We start from the raw sequence: 22,330 nt of genomic DNA, 5'->3' as shown, positions 1-22,330 counted from the left end.
GTATTTGGTTACATAAGCTCATTCAAAAGATTAGTTATTTTACAGGCTACGCTAGTGACAACAAAGTCACGCCAAGCGTTTTCGACATTCCGGAGAATCGCATGCACCACTCGGCGTGGGGCCACCACCTTGCGAGGCTTCTAGAGCGGCAACCTAACATCACTGACTGACGAAGCGTCTGGCTGCAGTGTCTCGTGCAAGTGCGAGCCTCTTCGAACAGAGCGCGCCGGCGGCCTCCCTCACCGGGTATCTGCTTGGCCCAGCTGATGGTGGCCACGAGCTCCCGGTCCACGAGTTCGCTCAGCACACTGACCATCTTGTAGTGGCTGTCCAGTGAGGGCGACGATGACCCGTTGGTCATTGCCAGCAGCGGCTCCGGCTCACAGTGCACCAGCGCCGAGATTATCACATTGTCTGCACACGCACACCGGACACAGACAGAGGTTGCTGAAAACAGTTCTTCACACCTCACGGAAACGTTAAAATCACCAAGCAGTTTGTGATCGTGGCCTGTAGAAAACCGTACAGCACGAAGATGTTAGAATGCGTAAGTGCGACTGAATGAGGACGTAGAAAGAAACAGATACGCAGAGACCCCAGCACTGTCTCTGTGTATCTGTTTCTTTCTTTGTCTTCATTCAGTCGCACTTACGCATTCTATCATGGATTCAAACCAACTAGCCCACAAGCGTGTTTTAACCCAAGTTGTTCACGTGCACTAACAGTATAGGATGGATATTGAAATACCAGGCTATGTGCCTGGTATACGGCATTTTTTTCGGATCCCATTGACTCTAAACAAGCTGGCACCAACAAAATAGGGAATACTTTTCCCTAGCACTACCAGAAGTACTAGCGACAAAAAAAAATTCACCGACGGTTACAATACTCCCTAATGTGAAACTTGAGCACAGTTCTATACGTGTTTTCATTTCGCAATATATTGAGGTGTCGCGCCAAGCACCACACCGACTGGCAGAGCCACGACGCGCAGTGCTATATACAGTGGAACCCCGAATATACGACTTTCTGGGGACCGCGAAAAAGCGTCGTAAAATGCGGGTGTCGTAAAATCTGAACATAAATTATGCCTATAAGAATACTACTTATTTTGAGCGACGGATTTACGAGAAGCTTCAATGTAACCTACTAACATACTCTGCAGGGCTTGGAAACTCAAATTACCAAAAAAGTAGATGTGATAAGAATTAATGCTGCAGTACAGGTACCAATCATGCTTTATTCAAACAAACCTTTACGGCACTCCACTGCCTACTGCCGCGAATCCTGCCAGCCGGCGTAAAGTTTAAATAAAGTCGGTAAGTTTATTTTGGACCTTGTTTGATCCGTGAATCAAGAGCTTTCACTAGAGTTGGGCAACGTCCAAAAGGAGGTCCTCTGTGGCGTCGCGTGAACAGATTAAGTTCCAGATGCCGTCTATGTGCCATAGCACCTCGGCGAATGTGGTAGGCACAGGCACGGCAACTGTGGTGTCGTCAGTGTGCTCGTCCAATGTCGCAGAGGTGTCAGCAGTAGGCAAAGCCTCCTCGATGACGTCATCCAGCGACACCTCGCCGCAGATTGCAACGTTGTTGTCAGACTCCACGTACTCGGCAAAGGTCATGATGAGGTTTAAACCCTCGAAATCGTCGTCGGTGAAGCCTGCATCGGCCTCGAGTGGCATCGAGGTTGTTGCGTCCCCAGCAGAGGAGGCAGTCTCTCGCTTAAAGCCACAGTGCTTGATCGAGTTAGCGATTGTGCTTTGCGACACTGTGTTCCATGAACTGGCAATAAAATGCATGGAGTCGAGCACAGTGATCTTTTTTTACGACTCGCTGCGCTCCATAGCCGCCAGCCGACGCTGTACTAACTGCTTCCGGTACCCTTGCTTGACGCACTTAATGATGCTGGCATCCAGCGGCAGCAGCCAGCTTGTGCAGTTGGGCGGAAAAAAAAACAACCTTTATGTTCCTCGGGCTGGATGTATCGGGTGGGTGGCACGGTGCGTCGTCCACGAAAAGCAACATTTTCCTTGCCTTAGCACCCATTTTGTTATCCAGCTGCTGCAAAAAAATAGCGAAGACGCCATCCATGCCTTTTTGTTGAAATGGTAGCTGCACGGCAGCGTCTTCAAGTTCTTAAAGCACCGTGGCTTTGCAAACTTTCCAACAACGAGCATGGGCAGCCTCTCAGAACTGTCCTCGTTAGCACGGAATAGTGCCGTCACACGCTGTTTACTACGCTTGCCACCATGACAGTTGTCACCCTTAAATGCAAGGGCTTGTATTGCTTGGGCTCTTGCTCTTTGCTTGGGCTGCATATGGTAGAAAATACCACTCTCATAGGCGTTGAAAACGTCACAGGGCTTGTATGGAGCAATCATCTCCTGCAGCGACTCTATCCACTCGTTCACCATCGAAACGCCCACGCAAGTGCTTTCTCCGCAGGAGCGGCTGTACACAATCCTGTTTCGTTTTTTAAAGCGATCCAGCCACCCGTTCGATGCATAAAAGTCGTCGATGCCCAGATGCAATGCCACAAGGTCCGCCTTTTCTTCTAGAATGGCGCCATCAACGTTGATCACAGAGCTCCATGCTTGATCCAGCCACTTGACGAGAACTTTTCTAACTTCTCATGCTGTCTTTCTTTTGCCACTTTCCGCTTGAGCCCGAACTTGTTGGCATTCCGCAATATCACCGCTTTGTTTGCCAGGATTGTCTTAAGCGAAGGTGTGGGTATCTTAAGGTCCCAGGCAATGCTGGCTTTCGTGGCTCCATGCCGCTTTTCCACTTCCTTGATAATATTCAGCTCATCGCCGAGTGACAGAACTGTCCGCTTTAGGTACATTGTGCGTCGCGTTGCTCCACACAACTCAATACTTCCGCTGAACACTGATCGCTAGGATTATGACAAAGAACACGTGCGATGAACCTAGGCCTTTCCGCGCTACCTTGTCGGTGATCTACTGCTGGGAAACGAAAGGAGAGAAACACTTCCCCAACGTGACGAGAGGTGATGCCGCCGAGAAGAGAGGGAGAAAGTGATTGTGGAAAAGAAAAGGTGCTATTTCAGCACAGCGAGCGTCGCGGGCAGCTGCTGGGAGAAGAGAGAGAAATGAATGATGAGACGAGGCAGGGAAGAGAGCTGCGCCAGAGTGAACCGGTAGAGCGGTATCAAGCGCTCCGCATGCGGAGAGATGGAGTGAGGAAAGAGACCCACAGCCCTTTTCTTTCATCCGCCGTTCCGTCCTGCGCTTCACAAGGGTCATCCTATAACACGGGTAAGGCATAAAATTGCTTCGGATAACCAGGGGTTTTAATGCATTGCTTCTATGGGGACTTCGCCGGGACTGCGCTAATCCGTCGTAAAGCCCGGGTCGCCGCAAAACCTGGGGACGTGTAACCGGGGGACGTATAACCGGGGTTCCACTGTATAGCCCAGCCACACAGTTGCCACTTCCTGGCAACTGTAGCTTACGCAAGCATAATTTTTACCAGGAAATGCTTGTAGTGAATGCAATGCGTCAAGGCGAGCTTTCTGGCTCTTTTTTTTTTCTCCCGCGAACGGCCAGCGCCACTGCCGCAGCAGCTGCGCGGATGTGAGTGCCATCTGGTGGCATTTCAAGGTGGCTTCTCGCACTTTCCTACTCGCGCTCTCTTTGCTATCACAGTTTTTCACCCCCCGCCGCACTCCACATTCACTTTTTCGTCCCTCACTGCGTTCGTTCGCTTGGTTACGCCAAGGCATGCCGACACTTCACGCAGGAATGGCCGCCTGAGAGCTGCGCTCTAAAGAAGGTATTTTATTGGTGCCACTGGACGCAGCAAAAGAAAGAAAGCACTTATTCTCTTCACAGCCTGTAGTTAAGAAGGAAGCAAATGCCGTATTTACTTGCATAATGATCCCACTTTTATGTTTAAAAAATTTTCGCATATTCAGGGGTGTGATTATTACGTGGAGTAAATTTTCAGCAAAAATTAAAAAAAAAAAAAGATTTCATCCCGCATTTGCTGTGGGATGACAACAGTCTAACAAACAGGCGGCTGTCGCTGTAACAGCGTGGGACATGAAAACAAAACTGGCGGCTGGTGGGGCAAGCCAAACGCGACTTTTTTGTTCTCGTGAGTACATTACGTGCATTGAAATAATTTCTTCGATATCAGTAATGAATAACACTGTTAATATCGGCAAGTTTCCGGCAATAACGTAGCCATGTCCACTTTGAGGGGACAGAAACAGAGATGGGCTCGCTTAGCTGCCAGTGACATAGGAACACATGGCGGGCATGCTGCGAAAACTGCGTCATTTGTATTCGCACTATCCTAATATGGCACGTTTCCGCTAAAGATATGCGAATATCTTAGCTGTGTTACAAGCGTTGGCATATGAATAGGGTAAACTTCTTATGTACCAATGTAAACGTAGCTACTCTCATTGCCGCTCGCGATTTGTTGCGTGCCCACGAGTGCAGACGAGAGGAATTGAAAGGCGCCTTTTTTGCTGTTGTAGTTGACCACAACCATTATAATGCCTACAAATAATAAAGCCAAAACAAATATGGTTGTTGATTTTTTTTTTTTTTTTTTTGGTAGAAGTGCGGAAAGTGATGAAAGGAATGAAATGGGGCATCTGCTTAAGAATCTGTTTGGTGCATGCAGACCGCTTGGTAAGTCTTGAAAAGTTGTTCGATAGCATTCGACAAATGTTAAGGACGATCATCATTAGCTAGACTTGGCACACGACCTATTGCTACGGCAAGTTCAAGGTGCGATCATTACGCAGGAAAAAAAAAATCACATTTTGACAACAAAATTCAGGGGTGCGATCATTATGCGAGGGTGATCCTTATGCAAGTAAATACGGTAATTTTCACCACGTGTTTGCATGCCACTAATTTCACCATGTTGGAATAGCATGTCACTTTGTTTTATATGAAGTAGGCTTCAAAAATAATGATGCGATGTTTTATCATAGTCATCCTGCCTTCCGTGCCCCCGAGACACCCAGGCAAATGGCAAAGAAAGGAAAAGTTTAATGCAGGTTTCGTAACAAGACAACAGATGGAGCAGCATTGTGTCTTACTCTAGACAGCTGCTTATATGTGCCTCCCAGAGACATTTGTACATGGAAAGGTTGCTGACGATTCATTCTAAGTTTTTTTTATTTCCCATCACATTAGAAAAATGCAAGCGAAACTACATGAGGCTCTTTGCAGCAGCAGTAGCCAGGAAAGGCTGTCCACAAGTGTAGTGGCACAGTTTTCATTGGAGGCTTGCCACTTCCGACAAGAAAATGACAAGGGTAAAGCCCTTGGGTTTCAACTGACCTTCAAGGGAGACCTTCTTGGGGGTGAGTGCCTGGACGTGGTAGGGGCCGTCCGTGCTTCGCCGGTACTTCTGGCGGCCACCACGAACCCTGTCTAACCGGACCCCTGCAAGAAGTTTGAAAGAAGAAATAAGCTTTCCAGTTTTCACCCATAAGGCAAAAGTATTGACACGGCAGCAGCTGAAATGCTATGCGCAGAAAGTCTTACACTGCATCCTGCAGTAGCAGTTGGAGCAAACATTCTCAGATGCGAAACAAGAAATCAGCCTTCGAGAAGAAAAAGAAGAAATCTATTCAGTGATAGCCCGAGCCGTCTTGATTTGTGGAGGCGGTGCGTCCTGGTGCTGGACGACTGAAGAGAGACGCCGGCATTTTTTTTTTCCTCTTCTTTCCTATTCTGCCTTTCGCTTATTATCGCTGATGTCGTTTAAAATCTTTCACTTTGATACTGGCTTATGGACAAGTAGCAGAGCGTGGCTGCAGCCAATAATAAAGAATCAGTCACTCACAGTAGCCAGTAGCGTAAGCATTATCTCCAGGCACCATATTCTCTCCTCTAGCCACGGCTTGGCGGTTGAGAGGTAAAGGTTGGCATGTTGTGGGTCCGAAGCGCAAATCCTAGTGCGGCATTGTGGATTCTTTCTTTCTTTTTTAATTATTTCATTATAAACACCTCTCACGACGTGCTCTAGGATTTCCATGGTGGACATTAAAATTAAATTGTTAGGCAAGTGAGCCAATGACAGCCATTGCTGTAGAAGAGACGCAGACAGTGCGACAGTGGAAGCCTCATGTACCTCTCTTTCCCAGACCACCAAATTGCACACAGATGCACCGACCACCAGCACTCAAACATTTTCTACATTTTGAGCGTTTGTGTGATTTCTTTCTTAACACTTTGCATGAAGGCGGAAAATGAAATGTGTCAGGTAACAGTCGAACCTCGTTATACCGAAGTCATGTCCAACACTAAAATACCGTCATTGTATCGATAATCGTTATAAGCATATATTCATTGCATGCCAATTTTGGTGATAAATGTTTTAGATTGGCTCTGCTATATCCGATAATTCGTTCCATCCATGTTTTGTCACATTGGGGATCAACGGTAGGTATCTGGGGCATCTCCTTGCAAATCTTCTACAAATAAAAAGTTTTTCGATTACCTTTGTATGTACAGATGTAACGACAATCAAGCACTGACACTGTCACACCTCCTCAATCCCCCTTCTTTTCTCTCATATTTTTACAATCGAACTGCAATTAAAACTGCTCCCATGGCCACAGTAAATGGGGCCTGCCATGCTCCGCCAATCACCACATCGAACTTTTGAACTGGTACGAATTCGTAACAATGTGACATGCGACCATTACGCCACTCAATCTCAAAAAGGACACACAGTATCGGCACAGTGGTCTCATTCTCTGCCACTGATGGTGACACATTCTGATCATGGATGAGATTCTGCCATTTTTACTTCTGACCAACGGGTTCAAATGGATGTAAAGGACTGTGCAAAGAGTGGTGGAGATTTCTGGAAGTTGAAGGCAAGAGTGGGCAGTCTTTTGAAATAAACTGTACGCTCCCTACAGTGAAAATAAGGAATAGTATTTGGCCACACGTTTGTGACAGTACCAGGCAGGTCTACTTAACATGATGAGGATGATGATGATTGGAGTTTATTGGTGCAAGGGCCAGAAGTGGCCAAACAGCGCCAAGGCTATGATAACAAACTGACATTGCTAAATGAATAATGATCGAGAAGTGGATGAAACACGGCTGTACAGATGCCTAAAAAATACTCTTCGGAAAGTGCGTAAATATATTCTTAATACTTAAGATGTTCAAATTCGTGTCGTAAGACGTACTTCAGTCTTTGTGTAGGTGCCCCATACCTCCACATGGCCTTTGTGAAAAGACGCACACTTTAACGCAATAACAATTCCTGGTTAACAGCGGAACTACTTCCAAATGTTTAAAATTGAGAGATGCGCCTGTGTGGAACCTCTCACTCAACTTAAAGCAACAGGAAGTGTGAACAAGTCGGTAAGAAGTCATTATTGCAAACATGTGTGCGTTCACGTCTACTGTGCGTAGCCTTTTCAAACCTTAAGCCCTTTTCAAATCTCGTCAGTTGTCTTCCCTAGGCAAACAAGCATCGCCTTGCTTTACTGCACAGGTTTACACATATCTTACATAATTCTACAGCCTAGCCACATCAAGATGAAAGAAGGAAGGAAGTTTGAAGGTTCAAGGCAGCAACTCCAACGCCAGTCACACCTCCACACACGCACAAAGGCAGCCAGCCGTCTTTGGCGTGCTGCGATGGCATCGGGAACTAAAAGCGGCTCAACTGCTGCTCGAGAGACAGCAAGGCCAGAAGCGTGACAAGTGGTCGTGCGAAACTCAAGGCCCCGGGCAACACTGAAAGAACAAGAGGAGGAGAAGGAAAACAAGAAATGAAAGAAAGTTCACAAGATGACAACAAGATGCATCGCAGCAGCTGAGCCCCTCCAAACCGCTGCCGGCAAAAGCGGTTAGAGCGCAGCGTAGACTCAAATGACAAAAAAAGCACGGGTCGGCGTTCTGTTTGCGGAACCAACAACCAACCGAAAACAGGTCCCTGGCACCCAGCCAACCCCAACCCTTCGAGGCCTCGGAAACAAGAAGGAGCTTGGCTTTCGTTACGACCCCTTTCCCTTCCGAGCTGCCGCCGCGTGCACTGCTGAATTGAGAAGAGAGCCTTTGAAGACGCAACGGCCCGGTTCCAAATGGTGGCAGCTGCAGTCACAGAGCTAAGCTTTTGGCAGCAGGTATATTCGTACGAACTCCCCAGGGCCCCCCCCTACTGCCGCCGCTTTTCAAGGTGGCAGTCTTCTCGGGCACGCCACGCTGCAGCCGAGTTGGTTGGTCCGAGATTGTGGCGTGCGGTCTTGGCAAAGCTGCGAGGGGACACACCCTGCGATCACGAAAGCCTTCTGGTCCACAAGAATTCCAGGTTGCCCATCGGCCCCTTTAAGTGCGCATGAGGTGGCTCCGCGTCACTGTAGGGTTCACGCATGGTTGACATATCATAGCAGCGTGTTCTGCACTATGCCAGCAGCGCAAAGAATCAGGCTGGTTGGTTATTTGTGGCCTCAAGCCTTACAGCACACAAGAGCATGAAGCAAAGACGGCACGGAAAGAGTGTCCATTTTGCCGTTGTTCGTCCTCGAGCGGTTGTGCACTGTAGTGCAGCAGAACATCGTTCGTACATTTTGGGGAAAAAAACGCGAGAAAAAACGTACTAACTGGGGCAACGTACGATCCGAAGCAACTAAAAGATGTGACAGACTCAACTGTACTTGACATCTATGTAACGGGAAGCGTTGCACCAATCATCGCAGCACGAGGCCTGAGATGCCGACGCGCGTCGATCTGGTGGAAAATAAGCGTAACTCTATTGGGTCAATTTTTGTGTTCTCGATCATGAACGTTGGTACCGCGAAATGATACGTAACGGGATCGTATCGATGAGGTTCTACTGTATTTAGGTTCTCCCCTCTTGCAACTCAAAAATGATAACATTGTGTTAGCATTGTTATTATAGCAATATCAAGCCTTAAGCAACCTTATTGGCTTGTGCTCCAGAAGTATCAAGAGCTAAGCACATGACGGCAACGTGCAAGGAAAATGCATCACAGAACTTCGGGAAAAAGGTGTGTTGCAAGTGTACTGGAGATTATCGTTTTAATCGTACCCTTGACAACATGGTTGCGATGTATATGTCCTACGATCACTCCAGTCGGAACCGGGTTCTCCCTTTCATGACCTATGCCAATAACTCTGCACCGCAACCTACCAACGTGCCCCCTCACCTTTTTTTCTTTATGGATGAGGACCTCCCCGTTTCACGGACACCATGCTCCCTTACGGGCCCAACTTTCTGAAGTGACACCTATTTCCGAAGCGGCTATTCATGCTGAAGAACATCGTCAATTCGCTCGCTCGTTTACCGCCCAAGATCAGTGGTGCCAAAAATCTCGCAACAATGCATCCGCTTCTAGTGCTCCGCTATTTCCTGAAATACTGGTTTGGCTCTGAGTCTTGTCCTGTTGCGTCCATGGCCATGAGATGGCCAAACGGCAACATATGGTCACCAGACAACAAAGATGTAATTTTGCATCTCAAATACACATAAAGCATGTGATGGTATCACAGTTCCCAAACTCAATAGAGCGAACAAATAAATAAGGACATCCAACCGACTTCAGAATACTATCTATTTACAAGTTATATGCTACTCCAAACACGCAACTATGTTTTCTACTTCTCACATTAGAAATATGAAATTGTATTACTATTTCCAGCAACTGTGCCTGAACACATGCATTTTGCTTCCGTAACTTATACGTTCGCAGCCATAAAACAAAGTGTCTGCAAGCCCAGATGCTCTGAACAGAGCTGAACCCTGCTCAAGGTCCCCTCGCGCCTTTCACACAATGTACAATAGACCGTCAGGCTGACCCCCTGCTGCCAGTAACAATGGCGACTGCGGTGCTGAAATCGTATTTCGAAGCACGCATCTGCTTGGCTGCACGACAGCTAAGCTTGCCTCGAGTTACTGAAGCACTGCAAGTGCCAGCTGGCTTAGAGCTAAGAGGCCCACCTGGTGTTATTGCTCTAGCACGTTTTCGGGAGTCCTTGCAGGCCATGTCGAGAAGACTCCAAGAAAAATTCAGAAAGATCTGCACAATTTTCAACAGCTGCTCACCACTGATAGTGAAGAGCTTCCAGTAGCCTTAACTGGTGCAATGTGGTGATGGGCGAGGTTGGCTGGTTAGTTCAGTGTAAAACAATGCAACCCACAACAGAAAACAGGCGAAGAATCGCACAACAGGAGGGGACAACAAAGTAATTGTTTTGTAAAAAAAAAAAGCTGTGCGATTCTACAAACCACGTGAACAAATTGTACTGGAAACAGCTGCGCGACCACATGCTTGCTCTCAAAGAAGGCATCTTTCATTATTTATCGTAGACTGGGCGTGCCTCACTGCCTAGGTGCTCAGACCACTTTTGAATCCACAGGAAGACATAGCGAAGACAACTTTAGCCCAAAACCAAGGCATTTTGTCCAGACACTGCGAGGATAGCAAGGTGGGCCAGTGAAATTCCTCACATAAGCCGCAGGTTTCATATCTTCACTGGAACCCTCCCACTGGCTCCACGGCTCCAGCCACACGTCCACCATCATCTCCCACTCACTGCAACCCTCCCCTTACATTCCACAAGGCGCATGAACACAGAAGACATTCCATCCCGTGACGTTCATCTCTGAACTACTGAAACTAAGTATGAGCATGATGCACGAGACACCCACCTTCCTTGAGCATGCCCATTTTGAGGCACTTCTGAAACCGGCAGGCCTGGCACGCCTTGCGCCGCCGCTTGTTGATCTCGCAGTCACTCGACGCGGGGCATGTGTACTCAATGTTGCCTGCAGCAGAGAGTCAATAGAGAGAGAGAGGGGGGGGGAACCGCATTTATGACTATGTTATTGCTAGCCGATGTGTAACGACACATCAGGGCACCGTTCCCCTGACCTTGCTGCATTAAAGGAACTCTCTAAATGGCAGCACTAAATCAGACTAGACTGTTTGAGTTTTCTTTTGAAACACTATCTTCATTAGTTGGGTGCAAAAAAAGAAAGGTTCATAATTTTTGGGGATAGTGAAGACCAAACCTTCTTTTATTGAATTTCGCACCAGAGCATCAGCACCGGCACATCAGCATGGCGTCACGAATTTCAAGTCACGCCTTCACGTTTGGGCAGTTTTGGAGCAAGAACAGTGCTTGAAATTTCCCAGGTTGAGTCCATCCCGTCGCCCATGCCAGGCATACGTTGAAAGCTTAAAAGCTCACAACAGCCGCTGACTGCAAAATATTTGGTCCCCATAACGCTTAACCAGCACGACTGTAAAACAGAGGGAGAGGTTAGTGATGCAGTAACTGCACGAGAAAAGCAGTGGTCGACCAGACTCTGTTTACCGCCATAAATCAAGTCCCTCGGCTCAACGTTCAGACACGGCAGGTGCCAAGATGCACAAGATTAGCGAGGCACTGCGGCTTTGCAGAGTAGAGGAGCCGTGACACGAGCCAAGGCTGGCCGCTCCAAAAAAATTAGAATGCACAAAACTTTGGCCCCGAGCCAGCCGTACCGCAGGATCTCCCGGCGACAACAAGCCAAGACAAAACCTTTCTGCACACTGTGGCTTCTATGCAGTTCTGCGAGGAGTTTGCATTTCGAAAGTTGTGTTGTGAAAAATATTTTCTGCCCTAATACTCTCCCAGCGGCGCCACAATTTCAGGAGTTTGTTACAGTGTGAGACGGTCACACTGCTGCACATTAAGATACTTTCCTAGCTTGGAAAATTAAGGTTACTGTTGTGGTGGAGCTACCTCAACCCTAGGGAACATAGGGATCATACCGCATTCCATTTCGCACATAGTAGGCAATGGTACAATTGCTAGAGCGACTTCTCCCACTGGTCGCATTCGTGACCAGGAAATAGAGCATCACACATGGAAGAAAGATATAGGTAGGCACCACGTAATGCAATGTAACAAAAGGTCTCACACATTTATGCCGCAAGATATGACCTACTTATTACATGACAGGTATTGCAGATCTGATCCTATCCATCTCCATATGAGATAGATAGGATCAGATCCTATACTTCCTATACTATACACCTATACCTATACTAGATGGATAGAAATGAGAAGACGCATTTCTGCGGCCAATGGCCATAGTGCACCATGTACACTCACAACTGAAGCACAGTACATCGTGTAATGGAAGCACAAAGCTTCAAAAATAAAACGTAATTTGACGTAGCCATATAGCCACAATTTGTAGTTTAGTATGTTACGTCATGATTCCGTTAAAAGCTCACAGGTCAAAAACAATTGAACTACAAAATGTGCAATGTGACACTTGTGTGATCGCAATATTTGTGTACCTTCCACAGGGTTACCTGCTAAGCATAAGACTGGAGTGTATAAATTTGCAATGACCAAACCATCAGAAACATGATGTACCCTGACAAAACAGGAAAAAACAAAAACGAAGTATGGTTTAGACAAAGTTCATGGCCAAAACAAATAACGCCAGAGCATGTGCCCTCCCTCTCGTGGTGGAGAAATGAGCGAAGTGCCAGGCACCGTTCTAGCAGCCCCTGCTTTAGCGTGTTGAACTGAAACTTTAGTCTTTCAAGTTTTCATTACAGTTCAGCGAAAACGGCTGCGTTCCAGTTCAACTTACAAAGTGATAAGACTAATGGCAGTTTATGCTTCTTTGCATAACCTAAGGACCCCTGATTACAGGAAAACATGACACATTTATTTTGTACAAAACCTCAACGGTGCTCCCGCTACGATCCCGGCTCACCCTGGATGGTCCGCTTGAAGAAAGCCTTGCAGGCCTCGCACGAAGCCACCCCGTAGTGGTAGCCCGAAGCCACATCCCCGCACACGAGGCACAACCGCCGCGGTGAGTTGCCTCCACCACCCCCGCCGCCGGTGTGGTGGTTGTTGTTGTTGTGGTGATGCCCCGAGGAGCCTCGTGTGGTGTGGCCGCCACCTGCTCGGAAAAGGGATACTGTAGTTGGACCCGGTTATAACAAAACAGGCTTGCGCACTGAAAATGGTTCGACATGTGAGACGATTCTGTACATCCCAATTCACCTGCAATGAATTTAAACTCTTGTGATGCGTTCACTATGTACTGACTTGTCCTCACGAGGGGAGAAAAAAACAAAAACAAAGGACAACAATGATTGGAAACAAATCTATGCAGCAGTCTTTATTCATGCCATGAACTGTTTGTAATTGTCACTAAGAATGGAATTCCTGCAACATCTACAAGATCTTGTAGGATCTTGTACCTACAAGATCTTGCTTCAATACGCTTCTTGCACGTTTCCGAGAGTTTTTGCATGCATGCTCAGGGCACTGGCACAAGACGCTTTGGGTTCGATATGTTCAATGCTTAGTTGGTTATAAGAGAGTTTTTCACATGAGTATGGCCCAGTTAATTTCACTTGTTTGATATTAAAAAAGAACTAATTCACTTTATCCAGGTTTGTTAATTTCGGATTATATTTGGCCTCAACTGTTGCTCAGCTCATTCTCTAGCCAGCCAGCCGACTCTCAGTGAAACGCCTCCGTGGAGAGGGGGCCACAGCAAATATTTCACTAAGTATCCAGCAAGGTAGAAGAAGGGTGAAGGCAATTGCTTGTGACATGTGGATTAGGAACCTGGCATGAAAAGATGTACCCAGTAGCTATCCTGTAGAATATTTGAGGAGTTCTTTTCCTTCAAAATAAACCAAAAGTCAAATGGAGCTGTAATGAACCGGAAAAACAAGGCAACTTTCCCCTAGCAGCTGTCACAATAAAGCGGCTTAAATAACAGAAGTGAACCGTGGTCGCAGGTCATATTTTCAATAAAGAATGAGCCAGATCCTGCTGGTAAACAGATCAAAATGAGCCAAATCCATCCACCAAATAGGACAGCGTCTTCCAAACAATGTAACCAAGCTAGCATGGAAGTCTCGTTAAAAGTTGCGTCATTTATTTTGTTACTATCTTCAGTTGTGCTCAAGAAAAAAAGCTCCTGAAAGAGAATGTACATACAAGGCTGCTTATGCTATCAAGAAGTGAAACTAATATACAGTAAAATCTCAATACAACAAATCACGCGGGACTGCCAAACATGGTTCATTATTTTGAAATATTGTTGTAATGAAAAACTTGGTTATAAGTCAGTGGACAAACCTAGGAATGAAAATGATGTACCTTGGCAGTAGAAGCGTGTGCAGACAAGCATACTCTCAAATAAAGATGTTTCACTCACTTTACAGCTGGTTTATTTGAAGAAATATGATTTTCTTCTGGCGCGTGCAGCACACACGACCGATTAGGAATGCATCTACATCTTCCACCTTGCGCAATACCTCATAGGGTACGTCATTGCACCGAGCAATGAAAGTGCGGACTTTGTTCATGCGCACTAAGACATCAATGTTTGACACAATCTCGTCTTCTGCGTTCGGTGACCCCCAGTAGCCTTCCTTCGGGTCGTCGTCGTCACTGGAGACATCGCGAACACAGTTAACAATCTCTTCGGTTGTCAGGTCAGCCGCCGTTATTGCTGCGCTGTCGCTCTCCATGTACTCATCGAAGGAAGACACTGCGGGCAGCAGTTACGCAACTTCGGTTCACAGGTCTCCTAGGTTGTCGGTCACCTCCAGGTCATCTTCAAGCTGCAAAGGCGCTTTTGACAAGCCCTGCTCTTCGCCAGCAGTTGCTAATGATGGGCACCTTCAAGTTTTACCAAGCTACTGTGAGCATTTCTGCTGCCTGTAATACTGATTGCAGTCGGCTGCTTTAGGCGGAGGTTGACAATCAATCGCTGCACAAGCTTTCACACTCTTTATAATGACCTGGTCTAGCAGTTGCAGCAAGGACGTGTTGTTTGGTGGCAGAAATTCAAAGCGAATGTGCGTCAAGCGAACATTCTCAATGTGAGCAGAGCAGTTGTCTACACCTAATAGAATTCTTCGGTCATCCCTCCTCATTTGGTGGTAGAGTTTGATGAGCCACTCCAAAAAGAGTTCTCTGGTCGTCCAGGCTTGTTTGTTGACGCAGTAGTCATATGGTAATGACATGACGTTTTTCATGCAGCGAGGCTTCGAGTACTTGCTGATGACGCGCGGTTTAATTTTCTTCGTGCCTGTTGCCTTGCAGCAGAGCAGGAACGTCACACGAAGATTCAACTTCTTCCCTCCGTTGCACTGCTGCCCTTTGAAGTGCATCGTGCAGTCTGGCAGGAGCTGATAAAAACATGTGGTCTCATGCGCGTTGAAAATATCGTCTTCAGAGTACAATTCAGTCACCTCTAGAAAACGATCAATGTGCCAGGAATCTGTGCCTCCTGTGTCAGCAGCCTTTTCGTCGCCCGTGACTACGTGCCAAGTTATTCCGTTCCTTTGGTGAAAAGGAAAAAGCCAACCCGCACTGGCATCAAACCCAGTTATCTCAAGTGCATCAGCAAATTCGCTGGCTTTTTCTTGGAGCACTGGGCCAGACACGGGAACATTTTGCAGTCTGGCATCTTTGAACCACATGAGAACAGCTTGGTCCACATTTTGAAAGTTTCCCAGTTGCAGCTGTTTCCTTGTAGAAGTGAGTTGCGAGTCCCGGTGCAGCTTGACAATCTTGTCTCGGTCATTTAAAATGGTCGGGATGGTCGATGGAGAAATGCCACGCTGTCTGCACGCGTCGATTTGCTTCTCTCCCTACATCGATTTCCTGCAATACGTCCCATTTGTCCTGCAGTGAAAACTGCTTTCGCTTCTTCTTGACGCCGTCACTAGCTGCACTCATCATTGGATCTCGCACGAACATCGCCAAACCTTTGTCGTGAAGTTCTTGGTGAAGCAGTTAGCACTCGACATGGTGATGATGATAGCTACTGCACTCGCGGTTTCTGTTTCACGCGAGAGTTGCGGCGCTGTTACTCTTAGCTCGGTTATAAAGGGGAAAGTAAACTATGTGCCTCATTCTGAAATATGCGCTGTACTAAAATTCGTAGTTCTGAAATATTTTCACAATGAAAATATAGGCAATCTGGCGGGGATGTTTAAAATGTTTGTAAATTTGAGAAAATCGTTAATGTGGGGTTCCTAGTAACGAGATTTGACTGTATAGAGAGTGCTCTCTACATATATTATTCCCAGTGTTTATGAAGTATAGCAGTCACCCTAAATTCCAATGTTCTAATGCATTTTAGACTGAAATAATATAGAACCATATTTGATAGTCGTTTTCAACAGTTTCCGGACCAAAACTGCATAAAACTGAGTGTTTAAGTAAGATATGAGACCAGGCTAGTGTCTCAGTTAACTGGAAAGTCAACTGGAAAAGAGTAACATCGAAGGTTAGCGCCCCAATATTGTTATAATTTGCTGCACAATTTTTATGCGAAGCATACTAGCCGCACAACCACGCTCTTCCTTGCTGCGCCGCGCGCGGCGGCGTAGCTGCCATATGACGTCATAACAGCTGCAAAAGCGGAGGCTCAACTTGTGCGCTCGCTTGCGGCCACGTCTCATAGCCGGGTCTCAGCTCATGCGCTCGCCTGCATGAGTTGTTTCATCGTCTAGCCGAACCAAATATAGCCAAGCAACAGCAGTTCACCAGGCTAAACAGTGGTTCAACAATAAAATAAAGGCTAGTATGCTTCGCATCCTGGGTTTAACCTTAGCTAAGCCACAGCCATTTTTTTCATCTCTAGTTGACGCAAAGTTTCTCTAGCTAACATGGAAGACATATAATAGCTTGGATAGCTTTGCATTTCGGTTCAATAACAAATTTTGTCGATTTTCTCAAATTGTCCGTCAGTGAATATGACTCACTTCAAAAAAAAAAAATGAAAGAAAACTTTTATACACCTACCACATGAACGTTACCATTCCTAATGTCATTATATATGAGTTTGCAGCTACACACATACATTTAATGACACTAAACGTAGCAATGATGAAAGCCCCAGTAAATGCCCCAAGTTTGTTTGCCAATCGTTATTTCATCAAAAAGTGTTATTTGGTGGAGCAATATTTTATAAAATGCCACTAACATTAATGGCTTACCTTATATAGCATTATTTCACTTTGCTTCAGAAAATTTTTTTTTTTTTTATTTACAGCTGTAACTGCTAGCATTACGAGTTAGAGTATGGATTTGACGAACTAACGAGGGACAAGGATGCACTATGCCTCAAGTGGTAGCAAGTTTTAATGCCATTGAGTACAGCCCTGTAGCACTGATGAAATAGCGTTAAACTTCAAGGCATTAAGAAGTTTTAACCTTCAAGCCATTTTTTGTGCCCACGTGGCACAAGAAAGTCTTGCAGAACACTGCTCTGTTAAGAGGGTGTCTGCAACATGGGCATTTCTAAATTCCCCGATTTTTTTCCAGGTTCTCCCCGACACTTTATGAGAACTATGAAACTCTATGGAACTGGAGGTACAGCTGCAGAGAAAAAAAATAAAGGGGGGTTTATAAGCCCCGCCAATAATTTTTCACCGACTACTTGCTACCAGTAAGCTGTAAACCCGGCAGATTTCACCATCAGATTTGACGGAATCACGGGTTTTGCGATATTCCAACCACCCAGCCAGGCTGGGTCACACTCGTAAAACCAGCAAAAGGCAACATTATTTCCTAGTTTGCACAGGTTCAGTTCACAACTCTGCTTCATTCTGATGTACCACTAACTCCACCATTACCCCTGTGGGTACACATTTCCCAAACTCAACGCAACCGGGCTTTTTTTTTTCTGAATGCTTAATCATTGATGACTTCCCCGAAAATTCAGTTTTAGAGGTCTTTCCTAATGGTAGACACCACCGCTAAGCATAGTTGTTGAGTCACTATGGCCTGCCAGCCAGCTGTTCTTGCCATTAAAGAAAGAAGGAAGGAAGGAAGAGGCCGCACGCACTCGAGCCGTGACCCGTGACAGGTGGGGAGGGAGGTGCCTGGTGCGTGACGCTGGTGGTGGATGAGCAGGAGAACTCGTGGGGGCTGAGCGGCGGTGACAGGCTGGGCGAATGGCACTGCAGCTTGCGGGGCGCCGCGTCACCCGGCGACAGGGACGACGAGGACGAGTACATGGTCAGCTCGTACGGCTCCTCCTCCTGCTTCACCAGCCCAGAGGACGCCATCTAGGTCCCTGCACGGGAGGAGAGAGGAGGCAAAGGCCACACATTCAGGAAACGACGGTGTGCACCACAAACCATAAATGGCAGAGAGAGGTGCGGTTGAAGGACACATTGTCGTGCCACAATTTAAGACGCAGACACACACACACACAAAAGCAAACACCACTGAGGCCAACAAGCAGTTTTGTCAGAAGTCTGGTTCCTGCGATAAGGTCGCACACGTATCCAATGTTCGTAGCGGCTTTTGTAGAAAAAAAATATCAGGAGTTTTCAAGAACTAGCAAGGCGTTTACAAAGTATTTTCGAAGATTAATGGACCATGATACCTGACAGGTTTGAAAACTAAACATTAGCTTTAACAAGCAAGCACCTTTTTCTTTTTTAAACACACAATGAGGCCGTGCTAGGAAGCCCTTTCCCATACATAAACCATCCCTACAAACAAGAAGGCTCCTTACCGCAAAGATGATAATTGGATTAGATTAGCTTGACTCTTGGATTACATAAATCTTCTGGTCAAGCACCCTACTAAAACCCACAAAGCTTAGCCAAAAGTAAAATTCAACAATTTCTATGCACTCTGTTAAGAGTAAGCTCTAGCTTGGAGGCTCCCATCTCTTGGGCCCAGTCAAGCTGTTTCACACAGCTTGTTACCCAAGAGCTCCGACCATGTGTATGCTGAAATAAAAATGAACTTAATTGAACTGACGTACATGGAAAAGGAGAAATAGCCTTTCTTGGCAGCCACTACACTAAGTTTGATGAGATTTGTTGCATTTAAAAGGAAAAGTTAAAGTCTAGTGACTGTTGCTAGCGAATCTTTTATTTAGACCACCAACATACTTATATAAAATAGCACATTTTCACGAAACAAAACTATCAAGTTACATCTCTGTAACTCAGCAACGAAAAGCGACATCCCAATTCTGCAAATTGCATCTAATAGAACATCTAAAGAGGACAATATTGTATTATATAGGGCTGTCGAATAGACCACTAGTATGTGAGCAGGACTTTCGCAATACCGTTGTAAACAATGTAACAAATTTAAGTAAGATATAGCATGATAAATTAAATTTGTCTGCTTCGGATGCTCTAATGCATGCAATTTACAGAACTGCAATATTTGTTTTTGGTGCACAGCTACAATATTGTATTTCTTTTTCAAATTTACCAATTTTTGAGAATTCCTTTTAAGAGTTCAAGTCTTCAATCAAAATTTTGTTTTCAATAGTCACTAGAATTTAACTTTCCCTCTCAGATGCACCAAATCTCAACAAGATCGGCCAAGGGGTTATCTCAGGAAAGCGTTTCTGCTTTTTACGTGTATTTGAATAGGCAGCACCGGAGTTACGGGCCTGAACTAAAGCTTCCTCTCCAGTGCTTTTTAAGGACTTCAGAATGGAAGCTTTACATTTAAGTATTTTTTCAAGGCTTGCTTGGCAACATGGCTGAATTTCGAAAGTTCCAGCGACGACAGCGCCCCCTGTCCGACGTGCCGGCAACCCTGGCTGCCCGGTGTCAACTGCGCGGACGCTAGCCAATGCGGGCCGCACGTGTGTACGGGCAGCATCCGGCACGGATCAGTGACGTGACAATAGAGAATTTCAGTGCGTCCGGTATTCCGGCAAGCGCGGGCGGTTTGCCGGATGAGCGGGGGCGTAAACGCGAGCGGCCAGATTGGTGGCGCCAGCTGGTGGTGCAAAGCTCAACCAACTAAACACAGAGCCAATTACTATATTCTTCTTAGCTGCTGGCGTAAATTTCCGACAGCGGCGTAATCGTGTTCACAGTTACGCCGCTGCCAGAGATTTGCACCAGAAGCGAAGCAGGATATAGTGAGTTACTGCTCTGTGTTTGTCTGGTTGGACTCAACGCCGCCAGGCGGCTGCACCGCTCCGGCCGCTCACGTTTACGCCCCCGCAAATCGGGCAATCCGCCCAAACGGCCCCCGTTTGCCGGTATAGCGGACAGGCTGAAAGTCTCTGGTGACACTAGAACGTACGCGATGGCGCAATACCGGGCCCCGGGGCGAAGTCGTTCAGTCAAATCTAGGCTACACGCCCGGGATTTCTCGGCGTTGGTGAAAGCGCAGTCGGATCACACTTCAGGGAACGCGCCGACTGACACGCGCATTGGGGGCAGCACACACAAATTATCGACGCACCATTAGCGTGGCTTCCCTGGCTCCGCAACGCCCCGATGTCTTCCGTTCGGTGACTGGGAAATTAAGCGGCAGTTCAGTTGTGGTGGTTTGTGACACAGATGAAATGATGCTGCCTCGTTCGACAGCAATGAAGGGAAAAGAAGAAGAAGAATTCGGTATCTGCCTTTCGCGTGAGCCCGGCAAACGTCACAGGCCATGTTGTTGTTGTTGTTCTTGTTGATGACGATGATGATGTTGGTGTCCAGCGAAGTATGTCGTATGAGTCATTACCACTATGGCGGATAGACCAAGAAATCGGCAGATTATTGCAAATAAATTTTCAGGACTACTATGAGTAAACATATATTGTTGACAGGCGAAATCGTGTTAAAATGAGAAGAATGACAACAGTAAGCATTAGGGGCGGGCGAATATCGAAGTTTCGAATACGATGGGAATAGTTAGTGAGCGCTATTCGATTCGTATTCTAAAAGGTACTCGAACTAACCAAGTATTTCCCAGCAATCGACCGTTTGTCTAATTACTGCCTTCAGTCTGCTAAATAAAGTACATACAAGACGCTTCTAGACATATAGAAGAATTTAATAATCTCGTCTCGTTGTGAGTAGCGGGAGCGTCCCTGTGGCCGTAGGGAGGAGGGGAGTCGGCGCTTCTTGCGTCCCCTCTGCTCACTCGAGGCGCGCACGTGATGTGGCTTCGCAGCCAATGGGAATTTAGGCGCCGTTTCGTTACTCCAGACGACAGACACCGGTCTTCTCGAGCAAAGTTGTGCAGTCTAAACAAAGCACATGGTACACTAACGCGCCTAGGAAGATGATGCCTTTCTTCGGTGTCAACCGCTCTTGACTCGCTTTTTTTTCTAATTACAATTGGTGAGCTTGTGCTTAAAAGTGACCATTTGTCCCTGATAGCTGTCTTGTTTGCACTGGTAAGCGAGGGCGTGGTGCCTGACTACACCGCAATAGATATCCCTGCTGTATATATATATATATGCGCCTGCGTTTGACTACTCGATATTCGGCTCGATATACGATAATTATACTATTCGTAGCGATGTGTATTCGAAACAAGCTGATATTTAGTCGCCTATAGCAAAACTCAATGATCATTTAATGACAAGTAAAGAAAAAAATCACCGGCGATTATGCTACTCCTTTATGCGAAATTTGAGCGCTGCTGTATATGCGTTTTTATTTCGCGATGTACTGGCTGGCGCGGACAGTCGCCTCGTGCAACACGTTGCAAACGGAGTGAAGTATGGCGGGACTATCTCGCCAATCGGCAGATCGCGAGAGGCAGCAGCGCGTGGGTGACGCGTGGGCGCGATTCACAGCAGCCGCCGCAGACAGACCTCCGCTCACGCAGCGCTTTGTTTCCATACGTCTGACGCGATCTACTCTGGCGCCATCTCGTAGCCATCATCGCCGCAGAGCCTGTACGTCTTGCTCGGCGCAACACTTTTCCTCTCACGCTTTCGCCATACCCTCCTCCTCCACTTTCCTCCTCGCGCTCTCCGCTATATCAACCTCTTTCATACGCCGCTGCGCTCCGCGTTCGCTCTTTTTATCTTTCGCTGTGCTCGGTTACGCCGAGGACGCTCGCCGCAGGAACGGGCGCCTGAGAGCGAAAATAGACATGTAAATTTAACACGGCAATCGGTTGGGCTCAATAAGAAATTTCTGGACGGCGGAGCAAGCATCCCTGCGGCTGAATCCCAGAGTCGGTGCCACTAAAACAAAACAGTAACCGGATCTGTCAAGTCCAGACCAAGCCTCCCAAGAGGTTTAGTTCCAAGATTTTTTTTTCTTTTCTTGCGACAGCGAAGCAATGACAACAAAAAAAAATGGAAAGTGTTGAATATATTTTCCGCCATGCTTCGCAACTCGATGCCCCACATCGCGCGCTTGCTTTTTTTTCTTCTACGGGTGCAAAACCTCGCGCGTGCCATCGTCTCTTTTTTTTCCCCGCCACCGCCCAAGCATTCTGGAGAACCGGCGAGCCGCGGCCGAGAAAGAGCGCAAGAGCGCGAGCTTAAAACACTTCCCCCGGTGCCGCCAAGAACACGCGAACGCA

At 46.8% G+C, this 22,330-nt stretch overlaps 1 protein-coding gene across 1 annotated transcript in view; it reads right to left on the bottom strand.

Annotated features, from left to right (window-relative positions):
- Nucleotides 1-22,330, bottom strand: part of LOC126546264 (steroid hormone receptor ERR1-like) — a 154,401-nt gene that overhangs the window by 30,832 nt on the left and 101,239 nt on the right. Inside the window, exons 2-6 of the mRNA XM_050194417.3 lie at nt 17,871-18,101; nt 12,756-12,947; nt 10,686-10,802; nt 5,327-5,431; nt 244-414 (exon numbers count right to left, since the gene is read on the bottom strand). Of these exons, the coding sequence (XP_050050374.1) occupies nt 244-414; nt 5,327-5,431; nt 10,686-10,802; nt 12,756-12,947; nt 17,871-18,093 (808 nt within the window). The 5' untranslated portion in view covers nt 18,094-18,101. The remainder of the gene's footprint in view (nt 1-243; nt 415-5,326; nt 5,432-10,685; nt 10,803-12,755; nt 12,948-17,870; nt 18,102-22,330) is intronic.

This window comes from Dermacentor andersoni, chromosome 10 (assembly GCF_023375885.2).
Source record: "Dermacentor andersoni chromosome 10, qqDerAnde1_hic_scaffold, whole genome shotgun sequence".
Classification (NCBI taxonomy): domain Eukaryota; kingdom Metazoa; phylum Arthropoda; class Arachnida; order Ixodida; family Ixodidae; genus Dermacentor; species Dermacentor andersoni.
The sequence above is the reverse complement of the archived record's forward strand: the minus strand, read 5'-3'. Positions and strand labels throughout refer to the sequence as shown.